General features: G+C 37.0%; 1 protein-coding gene across 1 annotated transcript in view; it reads left to right on the plus strand.

Moving 5' to 3' along the window:
- Positions 1–8,843, plus strand: part of PRKCA (protein kinase C alpha) — a 438,280-nt gene extending 429,437 nt beyond the window's left edge. The window contains exon 15 of the mRNA XM_027873394.1: positions 1,878–8,843. Coding sequence (XP_027729195.1) covers positions 1,878–2,042 — 165 coding nt within the window. The 3' untranslated portion in view covers positions 2,043–8,843. The remainder of the gene's footprint in view (positions 1–1,877) is intronic.
- Positions 8,844–19,469: the final 10,626 nt, after the last annotated feature.

Consider the following 19,469-nt stretch of genomic DNA (forward strand, 5'->3'; position numbering starts at 1 on the left):
TCTCCTTATCCTCTCAGCTCCATATTGGTCCTCTGGAGGGTGTTGAGATCACAAATGATGGCTACAGTCTAAATTGGACTAGAAGGGTAGGAGAAAGAGGAAGGAAAGTAGAGATATTTGACCATATTATTAATAAGAACAACAAAAATTTAGGTTTATATCAAGACACAGAAAAGTGTTTGTTTGTTTTACAAAATACAACACCCATTTCTGTAAAAAAAAAAAATCACTAGAGGAGATAGGATGAAATAGGATTACTTCTGCGTGTAAAGGGGTTTGCCTTGGCAAGGAACATAGTAGGTGTTTGATAAATGTATGTATAATTTGACAAAAAAAAAAGAGGGGAGGTCATTGAAACATTTTTTTAATGCATAGAAGAGAATGAAAGGAAATGTTTCTTAAGGAAGCAAACAAACTCTATTGTCTGTGGCTTTATGCCCTGTTTATTATAATACATGTCTTTATAAGCAAAGGATGACCTTAAAAGTCACCCAGGTCTAGAATTAAGCCTTGAAATTCAGTGTTGTGGAACATTTTAACTGAATCCCAGGCTATTCCAAAGTCAATTTTTGTAGACTACCTTTCAGAGTGTTTGCTTTTTAAATTTTGTTTGGGCAGTTAATTTATGACTTATGTCTATCTTATGAACAGAAAGTGATTTGTAAATGAAAGTGTGAGGTTCTGAAATCTTGGCATGGACTTGTGCTGAAGAAACTAGAAACCTGAGAGGAGGAAGTGGTTCCAGTCAATTAGGATAGAACTTGACCTTTTTTTTGATTCCTTCTCTTTGGGGACTAACACGGTTCTCTTTGAGCAAACACTCCTCCCTAAACCTGGCAAAGGTTAATATCGAGAAAAGGCCAATTGATCTCTCTCTGAAGTAGGACAGAGCAGTGATCACTATCAGCTGGATGAACATTATATAAGTTGTTGCAACAGATGAGTTTTGATCAATCAGGCATTGAAAAAGACCTTCCCAAAATATTGGCTTCCAGCTATGCAGCTGATCCCTACCACAGTACTCATTTGAGGCTACCATCTTTGAGTCTGAATTGGAGGTGTCTTTCATTTCCCAAAGAACTGTATATGATATATGCTTGAGGTGGCTTACTCATGGAGGAGAATGTGAATGTCAGAAACCCGGTCTGCTTGATCTTTGTTTTGAAGTCTGTTGAGATTTTTAGAGGAAAAGCACAACAGAAATACATCCTATTAGAATAAAATCTCTATCATCCTGCAAATTGAAGGTAGGACTGATATTAAGTGTAAGTGGGAATAGATCACCTATCTAAGGTGATTTTGGAGTGGAGTTAAATGTTTCTTCCTTTACCACTTTGCCCACAGCCAGCTATTCCTGATTAATAGAATAAGTTTTCCCAATTCATCAAAACTTCTTTAATTCATGTGGCACCCAGGTGGTGCAAAAGGAAATATGCCAGTAATAGAGAGGAGAATGACTTAAACAAATCAGTGAAGCACGGATCTATTTTTTTTAAAACAAAACCAAACAAAACCCAGCAGAAAGAGTAAATAACTTTTGAACAACCCTCCCAATACTGCTAGTTAATTATTAAACTAAAAGTTTAGCCTGGGCCAGATCAGAAACACAAGTTTCTAAAATCAACCAGTTGGCCAAGTATTTGATAATTCACCTTTTACTGTATTAATATTATTGCTAAGAATCTAAAATAGTCTGCACTATCATCACTATGTAGGACTTTAAATACCAGCAGCCCTGCTATTCCTCCCAAATCCTTCCTGCTTAATCAGCCCTGGCTTTCAAAGGACATGTTCTCCAACCTCAAAAGCTCCCCACCAAAGATGTTTCCTATGTTTATATTCTCTACTGACCTCTCGCTTTCTCTCTTCTTTCACAGTGTGGCAAAGGAGCAGAAAACTTTGACAAATTCTTTACACGAGGACAGCCAGTGTTAACACCACCTGATCAACTGGTCATTGCTAACATAGACCAAGCCGATTTTGAAGGGTTCTCTTATGTCAATCCACAGTTTGTGCACCCCATCTTGCAGAGTGCGGTATGAAAATGACCAACAAGAACAAAAACCCCAATTCCCTGGTCCCACCCACAGTGTTCCTTAATTCCTAAAATTTTAAGGTCTCAGTCTTGTTGCTTATTCCAGTTGGAGACCTGAAAATTGTAGGGTTAGAAGTCTAAATGTGATCAACCATTCAGGATCTCACTTTCAACCAAGAAACATCGTCTTAGTAAAAATTGATATAGTTCCCAATTTAGCCTTTTAGGAGCCACAGCTGGTTGTATGTCACTCTTACAAAGCAAACAAATTCTTAACCCTTTTTTGGTACGTTTTGATATATTTTCTTTAACTTTCACCTGTCAATTTTCATCAATAGAATTCATCATTATAGAGTTCAGGTTAGAACCCCCTTTTTATCTGATAGGCTGAGGATTTCTTCAATTGAACAGTCTTTGGAATAGAAGCATGGAGAGCACAGAAAATAAGCACTGTGTTAGGGAGGGGGCGCCTCACTGAACCAGTTATTCCTGTAGTCTTTGCTAGTTAATTAAAAAAAAAACTGCTAGAAAAGACCAAGGAGGAACAGGAGAGCATGGATGACGACACAGTTGCAAGCTAAACATTCCCAAACATTGGCTGTTCATGACCCAACCACAGCCCATCAGCTCTCAGTTTTAAAAGACCAAAAAGAAAGAAAAGAAAAAAAAAGTCAAATATTTCATGAATCCATCATATCGTGTCTGGCTGGTTTGATAACTAGTTTTAAATTGCATTTCTATTAAGAGGCCAAATATTTTAAGGACAATGCTAAGGTAGCGTGTGAAATCATTTCAGATCAAAAGTAAAAATTCCATATTTATGTTCATGTTAATCTCTGAGAGATTGTTCTGCGATCCAGGGTGCCATTGTTAATTATGCCACTATTCAAGAGCATTGTTAGCCAATCTCACAAAACACAATATTTTGCTACTGACTTTATTAACTTAGTAAGAAGCTGAGCTGTAACCCTTTTCCCGTTTTGTACTTATTTATTTGATAGGCTGCAGTGTTGTTTATGAAAGTACTGTGTACAATAACTTAATGAAGTATTGAACTAGAAAGTCCGTCCCTAAAGTTGGGAAACTTTATCCTTCTGAGTTTACTTAGAGAGAAAACAAACAAAAAAAAAAGGCTTCATTTTCCATTTCCATTTCCCATTGAATGATTCACCTGGAGATGTAGAATCAGCCTGGATTAAAATCAGTTCCCCCAAACATTTAATTTCTAGAAGAAATTTACAATGTTTTGCATCTGCATCATGCAATGAATTTTGCATGTTTATACTAAATCTTAATCTATACTGTTGATATAATCGTATGCAGTATAAAGAGAGTATTATAATAATTTTATAAGACACACTTTGTGTTATATTTGTGAAGTTTCTCATTTCTAAGCAACTTCCCCCTTGTTTAGATTCTAGCTTCATGTTCTGCTGCCGTGATTCTTTTCTCCCTCAATGCATCTCCTGCTGACTGTCACTGATATCAAGTATATTCATTTTTTTAACATAGATCAACTATCCAAAATGAATGGCTACTTTACATAATTTAGTTGGGCTTTTGTTATATCTGTCTGCTTCTACTTATAAAACACACACATACATAAAACAGCAGAGAGAGACAGACAGAGAAATTTTCTAGGCCAGAAGGTGTTATTTTTGAGATGACACACTTACCTTCTTAATGCAATCTTCTCTTTGTTGGTTCATGCACAATATTTCCTCTTTGAGTTAATGAGAAGTGATCATTTTCAATCCCATAATTTATGCTGACTTAAGCTCTTTTTCAACACCTTGGGCCTTGTTTGTGTGAGTGACTTGTAGGCAAGGGAAAGGCAGAAAGATTGCCTTCTTGGGAGACATGGGAATGCCAGAAGCATGTTGTCTATACTGCTATTTGTGAAACAGGCTGCTGTTTTTTCTCAGCACGTAACATACTGTCATGAGAACAATATATGCCATATGAGATTTAACATTACATCAGTTCCAACAGCAAAGGGGTCCCCCAATTGTGCCAAAAATACTCCATTCCAGAATGCAGGTTTCATTATGGCTACTGGTAGAAGAGCATGAATGCTGTAAGATATCATCCAAAAGCCAGATAGTCAAAGGAATTTAAAAATAATGACTCAAAAATATGCAAGCTAGAAGTATCCACTAGCTCTTACAGAAGCTTTCTAGATTTTCCTCTGTTCTTAAACACCATTTTTTTAAAAAAAGAAATTATTAGGCTAACATATGGCCTGCTAAGAGCTCTCTGTGATATACTGTACCTACACTCCTAGGCTCTACAATGCCTGGCAGGGGTGAGAGGAAAATCAGGAAGAGGGAAAGGCAGAGCCCCAGAAAGTATGGTTCTATGGCAGTCAGCTATGGTTGCAGGCAGTTGTGGCACTGAGGCTTCAGAATTTGAAAGGGACTATGGAGGATTCATCCTAGGGTCAAAATAGTCTGTATGCCATCAAGGAGCAGCTATTCAGAGTTGACTTAATTCAATCTTGCTTAAAGAGTTATATTTCTGGGTCTAGGGTAAAAACTGATCAAAGACCAAAGATCAAAGAAGTAGCAAAGGAAGAGATTATCATACAAGCTCTTAGAACAACTGCTGGTTCCCAAGTCATGTCATAGAGACAGTTCCTAATTAAAGACCATCTTTTTCAGGAAACAGATTGAGAACCATGTTTGCAGGGGCGCTTTTGATTCCCATGCAGATTTCCACATACATTTTCTCAGGAAACAAAGTCAGACATCTTAGCCTCTTTGTATCCTTTTCTTAATCCTTGTAGAGTTTAAAACACAAAAGACACTGACCTAAAGGGGCATCCCTTTGCTCTGAATTAGGGGATTTTAGGCACAGCAAATTTGCTGAGAACAGTTTTTAAAGACAATCGTGTAGAAGTCAATTGGAGCAAAGTGGTTGGGGGTAGGGGTTGGCATTAAAGAACTCATGATGTATTTAAATCTTATGTGCTGAGAATGGATGTTAGGGACAGCCTGGAAAGGCTCTTTTAGAGAGTAACTACTGAAAGCAAAGAATTCTATGGGCAGCTGTTAAGAAAACTGACTTAAAATATCTGTTTATAAAACATATTGTATCAAAATTGACCAATTCTGTAAATTCCATAAAATGATACGAGGGAGTTATTAAAAAATTTTAGAATCAGAACATCTCAGTTGAGCAGGCACTTATGAGAATAAATAGGGTTCTTTGGAAGATGAATTTAATTCAGCAAACATTAAGTCTCTACTACGTGCCAGTTAAGTACTATAGATGCAAGACAAAAAATAAGATGGCATCTGCCCTCAAAGAGTTCACAGTCAATACCCCCTTGAAAGAAATGACTACCCCATGCCACTGACGGGTACAATAGTAGCTTGTAGAGCCCAGGAACTTACCATTGGGAGTATCATATCCACCTGGTAGGCTCTGACTCATTATTTTTCTCTCAGAAGCCAAATGCCTTAGGGAAAATTTAAAAGCTATCCATATGGCTTAGCATTATTTCTCCCAGACACTATTGAATAGCTGTAAACCTTAAGAGGTTTAATTCTGGGATCCTGACATTTTTTCTCCTGACTTTTCTTCATAAAAGTTAATGTGTTTGGACTGAGTAAAAATTACATAACTGAGTCCTAGGTATTAGTGGTATGTTCAAATCAAATGAGAAAATGAGAATTGACGCAAAAAAATAATAAAAGAAACATAAGTAAACCATCAATAATGAAATTCTTTTTTTTAGTGCCTTTACTCCTCAATCCCTGTGAAATACTTAATGCAAAATCTAACAAAACCTTTTAGATTGGACTTACTATTTAAATGAGCTATTTAAAATAACATGTCATAAGCGTTCAAGGAAATTGTTCAAAGAATATGATAGACTCAGTGATCAAATTCAATTACACTGCAAGAGTATTTGTTGAGTGCTAGCCATATATTTCTCACTGGCAGAAATAAGGGACTCCAGAACCACCCAGAAACACCAATCTCAGTAGAAGAGGAGTCCACCTTGTAAAAAAGGGACAAGACAAAGACAGTAAAGGACTTAGAATGAAAATGAGAGATACACAGAGAGTTCAAAGACCAGAGACATCCGTGAGGATAAGATAGTCATTGCTGAGGAGCTGAAATTTGAACTGGACCCTACAGGATTAGTTTATTTACTATGTAGCATTTTAAGGAAGAAGCTCCAGCTGTTCTAAGTAAACATCAGCTGAGCTTTATCAGTGCAAATGTGGAATTCTGATAGTGCTCCAGAAAGCACTTTTGCTCTTACTCAACACCGCCCCCCCCCAAAAGAAATTATTGACAGGGAAAGAGATTTGTTTTTTTTTCTCCTTAAATGTTTCAAAATGTCTCACATGCTGTTAATCATGTCTCTCTCATTCCCCTCCCCCGACTTTCTAATTTAAAACCATAGCTATTTCTCTTGATGAAATAGGACAAGAGTTTCAATAGGTATGAATCAGAGACATCTGTGGGACCCTTCACATTTTTGTCCCTCCTGGCTGTGGTTTCCTGCAGAGCACCCTGGAAGTTAGAGCCAGGTGGGAAAGTCCTAAGTTCACCTAACCAGTCCTTCAAGTCTCATTTTAATCCACCTTAGAAATCAGCACAAAAAAAAAAATTGGATATTTTCTTTTCTTTTTTTTCTTTGTTGCTACCAAAATAAAAGATGTGATTGTATGGTTTTTCTATTTAACCAATGCAAATTATTAATCTCATCCAGCAGTATACTTTTCTTACTTCAATCTTATATACATTCTGTGAGCAGGTCACTTTATATTGGATGATTTTCTTATTGTTGATACCACAGTGATATCCAGGGTGCCAATTTCCCTAGCTAAGGCACCTCTTTCACAGTCATGGAAATGGAAGTGCAGGCCTGGGCACTGAAAGGAGACAAAGTGGTTTCTGAGTCCAGTAGAACAGAGCCATGGAAGTCGCCTATTAATAGTGCTAAGGACAGAAAGAGGACAGGAAATAAAGGAAAAATTGACAGGATTTGATTATTAGTGGCTGTACACTAACTCACCAATGAATTCCTGGAAACAGTAAAAGGCCACTTGCTTTTTTTTTTTTTTAATAACTAATGTATTTCTTCAGGGCCAGTCATAACCAATTGTTAGACGGTCTCTTTGCCTTTCTGGTGATTTTTGGGGGAGAAAAAGGAAACTTGGTTCTGTGACATAATGCTTAAAACGAGAAAACTAATGAGAGCATATGTGGTTGAGGGTAATCTTAAAGAAATTATTGAGTGTGGTTTGTGAAATTCCATAATGCCAGAAACTCTGTGGGGGGGGGGGGAATTAAAACTTTGAAATGAACTCTGACATCAGTATAGTCTATGTGATTTTGTATCTGTCAACAACTGTTTCAGTAAAACTCAATACTCAAACAGCCTTACAGTAACCCTGCACTGAAGTGCAAAATGTTCAGAAAAAATTTTTTAGCCTTCAAGAAAAAAATCAATTTATTAAATTGACACAGGATGGCTACATATACTAGGCTGTTTGTACTTTTTTATATACAACTTTAATAGCTAATTCTGCTAAGACCATTTTTTTTAGAAAATACCATCATGACAATGTTTCATAAAAATAAGCACACAGACCCTGGAGGAAGACTTAGCTGTTGTCATCCAGAGTTCCAGTGGCATGAAATGGCATCTGTGGAATACAGTTGCACTATTTTTTAAACTTCTTTGGGGATTTGTGCCATTTTGAAAACATTGGAAGTGTTGGTGGAATTTGTTAGTAGCCCAAACCCCTCTGTGGCCATAGAAGAGATACTGAAGACAAAAATACATAAAATCCAGGAACAATTGTCTTACAGGAAAGATGCACCTATTTTACTGTTTCAATTGGAGACTTGTAGTCAGTCATAAATCATGTGCAGAGCCTCATGTGCAGTTTTCCTTGGGCATACATAGATGTCTACACTGCTAGTTTCAGTGCAAGCCCTTACCTTGCCTTGCTTTGCTTATTTCTGTCCCCATAGATCCCATAATCCCTTTCCTCCATGTTCAGAAACATTTCTATGTAATTTCCGTAAGAAAGAATAAGCAGCATACCTGCCCATTGGTGTTGCTTTTTACATAACTGATAGTGTAGACAAGAACTGATTTTCAGAAAAACATACATTAACTAGAATTAATTAGAATTCTTTCTAAAATAAGCCTCAAAAAATTGGATGCCGCATTTTTCTGGTTAAAAATTTTGCAGAAATCAACTTTGTTTGCATCATGTCCATTTAAGAATATGCCTGTAGATAATCAATGATTATGGGGTGTGTTTTTCGCCTTTCTGGAAGAATTTGGTTCTTTTCCTGGAAATTAGGAGTGGGGAAGTGATAATAAATTTCAAACTCACTTGGAATGGAGGCAGTGATTCCTCTGGGTCTAAATATTTTGCTAAAAATTCAAATCATGACTTTTATTTTAGGATCTTTTTAGCAAAAGACTCACTTCTTTGGGCAGTTGCAACATTGCTTTTGTGATGTTAATTTTTTAACAAAAATAAAGCCACTTGAAAACTACTAATCCTGCAAATTACCGGAAGATCCCCAAATTTATATTTGTAAGAAGGAAGTTGTTTTATTTTATCAGTAAACAACTACTAAGAAATGTAAAGGCCATTTGAATGTCAAACAACATCTGGAATTAAAAAAAAAACAAGAATGATGTATAAATTATTGGCATTGGTTTTCTTACTTCTTAAAACCTTTACTCCTTGTTTGCATGATCCGCTTTGTTAAATATACTAATTGTAGTTTGAAAGCAAGTGTGTATGAATAAAGATAATGATCATTACTTGGTCTCTTTGGTCTTATTTACATACTTAGAGAAATTCCCCTTCTTTTCAGTAAAGTATACATTTAATAATGGTTCTGGGTAGAGAGAAAAAATGGAGCTTTTGCACCCAAGAACACTACAGTTATTTCTTCCACATTATGACTTTCCCCATCGAGGTTTCCAGGTTTCCATACATCACAGGTCAGCATAAGAAATTAAATAGGGATTATGGGGGGCAGTTTTGCAGAAGCTGCAGACAACACATAAAGCCCAGCACACAACACAGAGCCTTATACTAACCAAATACTTAACCCAAATTTTACAGTAAGGTGCTGTAAACACCCAATAAAAAAAAGACTTGTTCTTTGATATGAAGGGAAGGCCAAAAGTTTTTATGTGGATTTTCCAGATCGTGGGGTGCTGCACCCCCTAACCTCCCACGATGTGAAAGGGATAACTATATTTCAATTTCACCATCTCTTTGTAGCAGTAATTTCATCTTTGAGTACTAAGTTGGGACCCAGATCTCCATTTGGGTTTATAATTCTCTCTGAAAATAAATAACCACCCAACATTAGAGCAAGGGATGGCAAGCATCATTTAGCCCAAACATCCTCTTTTTACAAATGTGTGATGCTCAGGGTCATCCTGCACACAGCTGGAACTATATCCTTAACTAGACATTTTGTGCCTGGGAACAGTAATTACAGGGACCTGCTAGATAGGGGAAAACCAAGATCTAAGGATAGCTGACAGATACCAAGGCCATGGGTCAAAGTACAAGAGCAGGGCGAGGCAGGACAGGAGTTTAAGTCATAGCACCATATTTAATTTTTCCTTCTAAGTGCTAGGCTCGTTTGTTTCTATCTTCTAAAGAGATTGCGGGTGCTATGAGTGTTCTGTAAATCCAGTACACTTATTGCCCTGCTCTAATTAATAGTAACAACAATTATTTTGGTAATGTGAACAGAAACAGTACAAGAGTGGACTACATATTATTTGAGACTGTTGTAGATGCCAGGATAAAAACGTGTGAAGGGGAGAGGATAAGTGAAGCTTCGGGCAGGGCAGGAGTTAATCTGGGAATGATCATGGGGAGAAGTGTGCTAAGCTATAATTTTAACCCTGCTGAGGCCACTCTAATTTGATACCTCAGAGAAAGGTACAAGTTACCCCCACTCTAGTTGGGGTTCCAGTAACAAGTGGGTAAATAGATAACAATAGAAGGTAGACTATACTAAGTGTTTAATGAGTAATATATAAATCAAATATTAAAAGAATTCAGAAGAAGCAGCAATCCTGAAGGCCAGATTGAAGCAGGTTGCCAAAATTAGCTCATTCTAGTAAGAAAGAATAAGGAGTATCCCAGTGAAGGATGGAAAGATCAAATTATTTTTAGTTTGGGAACAAATAATTTTAGACCTGAAAAGGAAATTAGCAGTCATTTAATCCATTGCCCTTATAACAGAGATAAGGAAGCTAAGGCTCAGTTATGGGAAGTGATTGTCCTAAATTCACATAGACAATCAATGACAATTATATAAATCAATGACTTTATTAAGTACTTAACATATGCCCAGAAATGGGAAGCCCTAAAGATACGAAGACATATGAAACCATCCATGCTATCAAGCTTACATTGGAGGGGGGGAGGAAGGGGAGTTGGACAACATACATGCATATACAAAATAAGGTAATTTGAGGAAGGATTGTGCTAGCAGTTTTGGAGACCAAGAAAGGCTTTATGAAAAAAGTGGTCTACGAGCTGTCTTTTTTTTTTTTATAGTATTTTCCCCCAATTACATATTGAGACAATTTTTAGCATTCATTTTTACAAGATTTTGAGTTCTAAATTTTTCTCCCTCCCTCCATTCCCCCCTTCCTACAATGGAAAACAATTGGATATAGATTATACATGTGCTATCATGTAAAACATTTCCACATTAGTCACAGTTGTGAAAGAAGAAACAGATCAAAAGGGAAAAAACCATGAAAAAGAATAACGTAAGTGAAAAAGGTGTGTTTCAATCTGCATTCAGAGTCCATCAGTTCTTTCTTTGGATGTGGATAGCATTTTCCTTTGAGTCTTTTGTATTTGTCTTGGATCATTGCGTTGCTGAGAGGAGCTGAGTCATTAATAGATGATCATCATACAATGTTGATGATACTGTGTACAATGTTATCCTGGTTCTGCTCATTTCACTTTGCATCAGTTCATACAAATCTTTCCAGGTTTTTCTGAAATGTGCCTATTCATTTCTTATTGCACAGTAGTATTCCATTACATTGACATACCACAACTTGTTTAGCCATTCCCCAATTGATGGGCATCCCCTCAATTTCCAATATTTTGAGACCACAGAAAGGGTTACTATAAATATTTTTACACATGTAGGTCCCTTTCCCCCTTTTTATGATCTCTTTGGGATACAAACCTAGTAGTGGTATTGCTGAAGCAAATGGTATGCACACTTTGGTTACCCTTTGGACATAGTTCCAAATTGCTCTCCAGAATGGTTGGATCAGTTCACAACTCCAACAACAATGCATTAGTGTCCCAATTTTCACATATGCTCTCCAACATTTATCATTTTCCTTTTTTGTCATATTAGCCAATTGGATAAATGTGAGGTGATACCTCAGAGTTGTTTTAATTTGCATTTCTCTAATCAAAAGTGATTTAGAGCACTTCTTCATATGCTTATAGATAGCTTTGATTTCTTCATCTGAAAACTGTCTGTTCATATCATTTGACTATGTATCAATTGGGTAATGGCTTGTATTCTTATAAATTTTACTCAGTTTGCTATATAATTGAGAAATGAGGCCTTTATCAGAGACACTTCCTATAAATATTGTTTCTGAGCTTTCTGTTTTCCTTCTAATCTTGGTTGCATTAGTTTTGTTTGTGCAAAAGCTTTTTAATTTAATATAATCAAAATTATCTATTTTACATTTCATAATGCTCTCTCTCTCTTGTTTAGTCATGAACCTGTAACTCACTAAACTTCTCCTTTAAGAATCTGGATGCTATACCACTTGATGCATATATGTTTAGTATTGATATTACTTCACTGCCTATGTACCTTTTAGCAAGATATAATTTCCTTCCTTATCTCTTTTAATTTGGTCTATTTTTGCTTTTGCTTTGTCTGAAATCAGGATTGCTACCCCTGCTTTTTTTATTTCAGCTGAAGCATAACAGATTCTGCTCCAATCCCTTACCTTTACTCTGTGTGTGCCTCTCTGCATCAAGTGTTTCTTGCAAACAACATATTATAGGATTCTGGTTTTTGATCCACTCTGCTGTCTGCTTCTATTTTATGGGAGAGTTCATCCCATTCACATTCATAGTTATGATTGTATATTTCCCATCATCCTATTTTTCCTCCTGTTTTTCCTCTCTGTCTCCTCTCTATCTACTGCCTTCCCCGATCTGCCCTTTCCTCTGTCAGTTCCCCACCTCCCCCCCTGCACCACTTTTATTTAATCTCCTCCCTTCCTATTTTGCTGTTTGGGTAAGATAGATTTCTATATTCAACTGACTGTGTAAATGATTCCCTCTTTGAGCCAATACTGATGAGAGTAAGGTTCAAGCATGCTCATCGCCCATCCTCCTTTTTTCCCCTCCACTTTAACAGGTTTTTTGTGCTTCTTTGTGTGAAATAATTTACCCCATTCTACCTCTCCCTTCTGCACCCAGTGTATTCTTCTTTCTCATCCTTTAATTATTTTTATGTCATTCCCTCCACCTTATATCAGTACCCTCTGCCTTTGTATATCCCTTCTAGCTGTACTATTAGTGGTACAATTTTTAAGAATTACTAGTATCATCTTCCCATATAGGAATATAAAGATCAGCTCCACCAAATCCCTTATATTTTCTATTCCCTTTTTACCTTTTTAGGCTTCCCTTCAATCTTGATATTGGAGATCAAACTTTTTCTTCAGTTCTGGTCTTCTCCTTATGAAAACTTAAAATCCTTCTATTTAATTGAATTACCATTTTTTCTCTTGAAGCCTTGAAGTATCATATTTAATTTCACCAGGTAGGTGATTCTTGATTGTAGTCCTAGCTTTTTTGCCTTCTGGAATACCATGTTCCATGACCTCTGATCCTTTAATGTTGTAGCTGTTAAATCCTGTGTAATCCTGATTGTGGTTCCCTAATATTTGAATTGGTTTTTTTTTCTGACCACTTGCCGTACCTTTTTTGCCTTGACCTGATAGTTCTGTAATTTGGCTATAATGTTCCTTCAGGTGATCAGTGGATTCTTTTTTTTTTTAATATAATTTATTTATTTATTTTGAGTTTTCAACATTCACTTCCATAAGATTTTGAGCTTTAAATTTTCTCCCCTTCTCTTTCCCCCCCACTTTCCAAGACAGCTGATATAGGCTCCAGATATACATTCATATTAAACATATTTTCACATTAGTCATGATGTAAAGAAGAATTAGAACCAATGGGAGGAACCATGAGAAAGAAGAAACAGAACAAAACAACAAAAGAAAAGTAGAGCAAATAGTATGCTTTGATCCGCATTCAGATTCCATAGTTCTTTCTTTGAATATGGATAGCTTTTTCCATCCTGAGCCTTTTGGAGTTGTCTTAGATTCTTGCATTGCTGAGAAGAGCTAAGTCTATCAAAGTCAGTCATTCCATAATGTGGTTGATACTGTGTACAATGTTTTCCTGGTTCTCCTCACTTCACTCAACATCAGTTCATATAAGTCTTTCCAGGTTTTTCTGAAGTCTACCTGCTCATTATTTCTTGTAGCACAATAGTATTCCATTGTATTCATATACCACAGCTTGTTCAGCCATTCCCCAATTAATGGGCATCCCCTCAATTTCCAATTCTTGGCCACCACAAAAAAAGCTGCCATAAATATTTTTGTATATGTGGGTCCTTTTCTTTTTTTTTTTTATTATCTCTTTGGTGTATAGACCTAGTAGTGGTATTGCTGGATCAAGGTTATGCACTGTTTTATACCCTTTGGGCATAGTTCCAAATTGTTCTCCAGAATGGTTAGATCAATGTTCCAATTTTCCCACATCTTCTCCAACATTTATCATTTTCCTGTTTTGTCAGGTTAGCCAATCTGATAGGCATGATGTGATACCTCAGAGTTGTTTTGATTTGCATTTCTCTATTCAATTGATCAGTGGATTCTTTCAATGCCTATATTGCCCTCTGGTTCCAGGACATTAGGGCAGTTTTGCTGGATAATTTCTTCCTGTCCAGGTCCTCCTTTTGATTTTGGCTTTCAGGTAGCCCAGTGATTATAACATTGTCTTTCCTGGATCTATTTTTCAGGTTAGTTGTTTTTCCAATGAGTTATTTTGCATTTTCTTCTATATTGTCATTCTTTTGAATTTGTTTGATTGATTTTTGATGAATCATAGAGTCATTAGCTTCCACTTGCCCAATTCTGTCTTTTAAGGAGTTGTTTTCCTCAGTTAGCTTTTGTATCTCCTTTTCCATTTGGCCAATTGTACTTTGTAAGGAGTTGTTTTCTTCAGTGGATTTTTATATCTCTTTGTCCTTTTGGCCAATTCTACTTTTTAAGCAATTGTTTTCTTTTTCCAAGCTGTTGACTCATTTTACATAATTCCCTTGCATCACTCTCATGTATTTTCCCAATTTTTCTTCTACCTCTCTCATATGTTTTTTAAACTCCTTATTGAGCTCTTCCATAAGTTTGTTCTGGGCTTGAAACAACTTCCTGTTTTTCTTGGGGGTTTTACCCACAAGAATTTTGACATTGTTTTCCTCTTCTGTATTTGTGTCTTGATCTTCCTTGTCACCATAATAACTTTCCATGGTCAGATTCTTTGTTGTTGTTATTGTTGTTTGCTCATCTTTTTTGGCCTTCTTTTATTTTAAATTTGAGCTCTGCTCCCTGAGTCGAAGGGGCACTGTCTTAGGCTTCTTGTACCAGGGTCTGCATGTCCTGGCTGTTTACCTGGTGCTGCACTGATGTTGCCCTGAGGCCCATGGGGGATCCTCATGTCTGGTGTGTGCTGAGGCTGTTAGGGTGTTTCTGCATTTCCCCAGGGCTACACTGGAGCACGGTCAGTCTGGCTGTTGGCAGCAGCCTATTTCCCTGGGCTATGCTGAAGCGCTGAGGGGCAGGGGTCAGTGCTGGTGGCTGCCTGTTTGCTTAGGCACCCCCCTTTGCCCAGGGCTATCCTGAAATACTTGGAGGTCTGGCCTCTGGAGGCTGTCTGTTGATGATGGGATTCTATTTTTGTTTGCTTGTTTGACCATTCTTCCATCTTACTTCCTTATTTCAGATTTTAAGACTGGACTCTATGCACTTCTGGAAAGAATGTTTGGACTAAGTTTGTCCTCTTGGGTACTGACACTGCTTTTGGGAGATATTGAATGTTATCTTATTTTCAGATATCAGGAATAACTCAGACTGGAGATCTGCAAGCTTTCAATGTTCACCAAATGCTCTGATTAAAAATAAAGTCTGATTACTGCCCTCCTAGGCTGAGTTCTGCAAGTTCCTGACCTGGATTTGGGTCTGAACAACACAACTGTGAACGTGGCCTTTGTTGAAGTTCCAGTAGATTGCCTGTGGACCCAGTTTCTATCAATCAGCTGAAAAACTCTATAGGTTTCAAGTAACAGAACTGCGAGGTCCCTTTTGATCTGGGATTGTTGCCCTGGTTATTCCACTTGATGCTTCAGATTGAACAGAAAGCCAGAATTGAAATCCCATTCTTCTCCTTGGGTCAAAGTAACACAGCTGCCATTTGCTTCTGAACTTGCTCCTTGCTCAATGGGGGTCTCCGCTCCTCACACTGGACAAGCTGCCTCCACCCTAGACACAGGTCTCCAACTTAGTCTGTCATGATATGTAATCCAGAACTGGGTAGAGAAAAACAGAGCTACCAGGTAAGGACAGGGTCCTGGTTTGACTCCCATCCTGGGTGCCAACAAACTATCTCTCCGTGCTTACATGAGCTGGAAAAATGACTCACTGTAATTTTTTTTCCCTTAATTTGCTGATGGGGACTCAATCTAGTGTGTTTTCTAGAAATTTTTAGAAGAGTTGGGAAGAAGAGCTCAGCTGTACCTCTTCCTGCTATTTCACCTTCTTGAATGATCTTTTCATTAGTGATTTTAAATAGAATTTCTTTTTTTCTTCATTCTAGCTTTCATTCATAATATCCAGAAAAGTTGGTGATTTTTATGGCTTTCTTTTATGTATTAATTCTTTGCTAAAGTTATTATTGGTTTTAATAAATTTTAATTGAATATCTAGGCTTTTCTAGGCTACCATAACATCTGCAAAAAGTGATGTTTGTTTCTTATGTTTATTTCCTCAGTTTATTCTTGTTTTACTGCTAGAGCTAGCATTCCTAAAATCATATCAAATAATTGGGGTGATAATACACATCCTTTGCTATGCTCTTGAAATTGTTAGAAAAACCTTTAGTATTTCTCCATTATTAATTATAATTAAATATAATCATTGTTATTAATTAATATTAGTGCTGACTTTTGGTTTCTATTTAACGTATCAAAAATATTTATTTATTCCTATGCTTGTGGTAAAAACAAAAAGGCATTAGATTTTATTGAAAGTTTTTATGTATCAATATAATCATGTTATTTATTTATATTATATATACATACATATGTGTGTATATATATATGTATGTATGTATATATCCTTGTTACAGTGGACAATCTCTTTAAGATATTGATGTAGCTTCTTTGCTAATATTTCATTTTTCCATTATTTATTAACAATATTTGTCTATAGTTCTCTTTCTCTGCTTTTTGTGTTTCTCATTTAGATATAAAGATGATATTTATATCATAGAAGGAATTTGGCAAGATCTTTTCTTATTTTTTTCATTGTTATTTTATTACAAGAACTCACATTTCTGTTGTATTTTACAATTTGTTCAGCACTTTCTTCTCAACAGTGTTGTGAAGGAGGCTTTTCCTGGCACGTGGCATTGTGAGCCACAGAGCTCATTCAAAGTGTTTACTACCTGTGAGACTGTAGGAAAATTGCTCAACCTCCATGGGACTTAGTTTTCTCATATGCAAGATTAAGGAACTGGACTAAAAAGCTTTGAATTACCTTCCAGCTCTAAGTCTATGGTCATATTTATGTTTAGCCCCATGTCACAGATGAGAAAACTGAGGATTAAAGGGGCAAATTGAACTAACCACAGTCACATCGCTGGTAAATGCTACCTTAGAGCTGGAATGTGTCCCAGGCTTTCTAGATCTAAGTTCACTACTCTTTCCATCCATGGTGCTTCACTAGACCCTTGTAAGGATAAGGGAGGGGGGGATGGTTATGGACAACTGATCTTAGAAAGCACACTGAGTCAAGATGAAGTCATTAGACCCATGCCCTGATTCAGTTAGCCCGAGAAAGACAGGGGCAGATAGATATCTGATACCACTGTGTTCTTTTTTTTCCCTTCCTTTTTTAAGATTCATTAATTTATTTATTTTTAGTTTTCAACAGTGACTTCCACAAGATTTTGAGTTCCTAATTTTCTCCTCATCTCGTCCCTCCCTCAACCCCAAGACAGTGTGCATTCTGAATACCCCTTCCACTAATCTGCCTTCCCCTTTATCTCCCCCACACCCTTCTCTTATCCCCTTCCTCTTCTATTTTCCTGTAGGGCAGGATAGATTTCTATACCTCATTGCCTGTATATCTTATTTCCCAGTTGCATGTGAAAACAATTTTTTTTTAGCATTTGTTTTTAAAACTTTGGGTTCCAAATTTTCTCCCTTCCTCCCTCCCCACCCACCCTCATTGAGAAGGCAAGCAACTCAATCCTAGCTATAGTTGGAAGGTTATACAAAATACTTCCATAGTAGTCATGCTGTGGAAAACTAACTATATTTCCCTTCATCATATCCCAACCCCTGTTTATTCTATGCTCTGTTTTGACCCTGTCCCTCCTCAGAAGTGTTTGCTTCTGATTACCCCCTTCCCCAATCTGCCCTGTCCTCTATCATTCCCCCACTCTCTTATCCCCTTTCCCCCTATTTTCCTGTAGGGTAAGATAGATTTTCATACTCCATTGTGTATGTTATTCCCTCCTGAAGCCAAATCTGATGAAAATAAGATTCACTCATTCCCTCTCACCTTCCCCCACTTCCCCTCCACTGTAAAAGCTTTTCTTATCTGTTTTATGTGAGATAATTTACCCCATTCTACCTCTCCCTTTCTTCTTCTCCCAGTATAATCCTCTCACCCCTTAATTTTATTCTCCAGATATCACCCATTCATCTTCAACTCACTCTGTGCCTTCTATCTATCAATTTATCTATACACATAATTTTTTTCCCTCCAACTACCCTAATACTGACAAAGGTCTCCTGATTACAAATATCATCTTTCCATGTAGGAATATGAACAGTTCAACCTTAACTAGTCCCTTATAATTTCTCTTTCCTGTTTACTTCTTCATGCTTCTCTTGAGTCTTGTATTTGAAAGTCGAATTTTCTGTTCAGCTCTGGTCTTTTCATCAAGAATGCTTGAAAGTCCTCTATTTCACCAAATATCCATTTTTTCCCCTGAAGGATTATACTCACTTTTGCTGGGTAGGTGATTCTTCGCTGTAATCCTATCTCCTTTGCCCTCTGGCATATCATATTCCAAGCCCTGCAGTCCCTTAATGTAGAAGCTGCTAAATTTTGTGTTAGCCTGATTATGTTTCCACAATACATGAATTGTTTCTTTCTGGCTGCTTGCAGCATTTTCTCCTTGACCTGGGAATTCTGGGATTTGGCTACAACATTCCTAGGAGTTTTCTTTTGGGAATCTCTTTCAGGAGGAGATTGGTGGATTCTTTCAATCTCTATTTTACCCTCTGGTTCTAGAATATCAGGGCAGTTTTCCTTGATAATTTCTTGAAAGATGATGTCTAGACTCTTTTTTTGATCATGGCTTTCAGATAGTCTAATAATTTTTAAATTCTCTCTCCTGAATCTATTTTCCAGGTCAGTTGTTTTTCCTATGAGATAATTCACATTTCTTTGGGTTTTGTTTTACAATGTCTTCACTTCTCATAAAGTCACTAGCTTCCAATTGCTCCATTCTAATTTTTAAGGAAGTATTTTCTTCAGTGAGCTTTTGGACTTCCTTTTCCATTTGGCCAATTTTGCTTTTTAAGGCATTCTTCTCCTCATTGGCTTTTTGGACCTCTTTTGCTATTTGGGTTAGGCTATTTTTTAAGGTGTTATTTTCTTCAGTATTTTTTGGGTCTCCTTTAGCATGCTATTGACTTGTTTTTCGTGATTTTCTTGCATCACTCTCATTTCTCTTCCCAATTTTTCCTCTACTTCTCTTATTTGCTTCTCAAAATTCCTTTGGAACTCTTCCATGGCCTGGGACTGATTCATATTTTTCTTGGAGGCTTTGGATGTAGGAGCTTTGACTTTGTTGTCTTCTTCTGGTTGTATGTTTTGATCTTTGTTACCAAAGAAAGATTCTATGGTCTGACTTTTTTTGCACAGTTTGCTCATGATTCCAGCCAATTACTTGAGTTATAAACTCTTTGTTAAGGTAGGGGTCTGCTCCCAGTGTGGAGAATGTACTGTCCCAAGCTTCTGTGGTTTTGGGCATCTGTTTTCAGAGATGCTTCT

This window comes from Vombatus ursinus, unplaced genomic scaffold, assembly GCF_900497805.2.
Source record: "Vombatus ursinus unplaced genomic scaffold, bare-nosed wombat genome assembly UNPS02014801.1, whole genome shotgun sequence".
In the NCBI taxonomy this organism is placed as follows: domain Eukaryota; kingdom Metazoa; phylum Chordata; class Mammalia; order Diprotodontia; family Vombatidae; genus Vombatus; species Vombatus ursinus.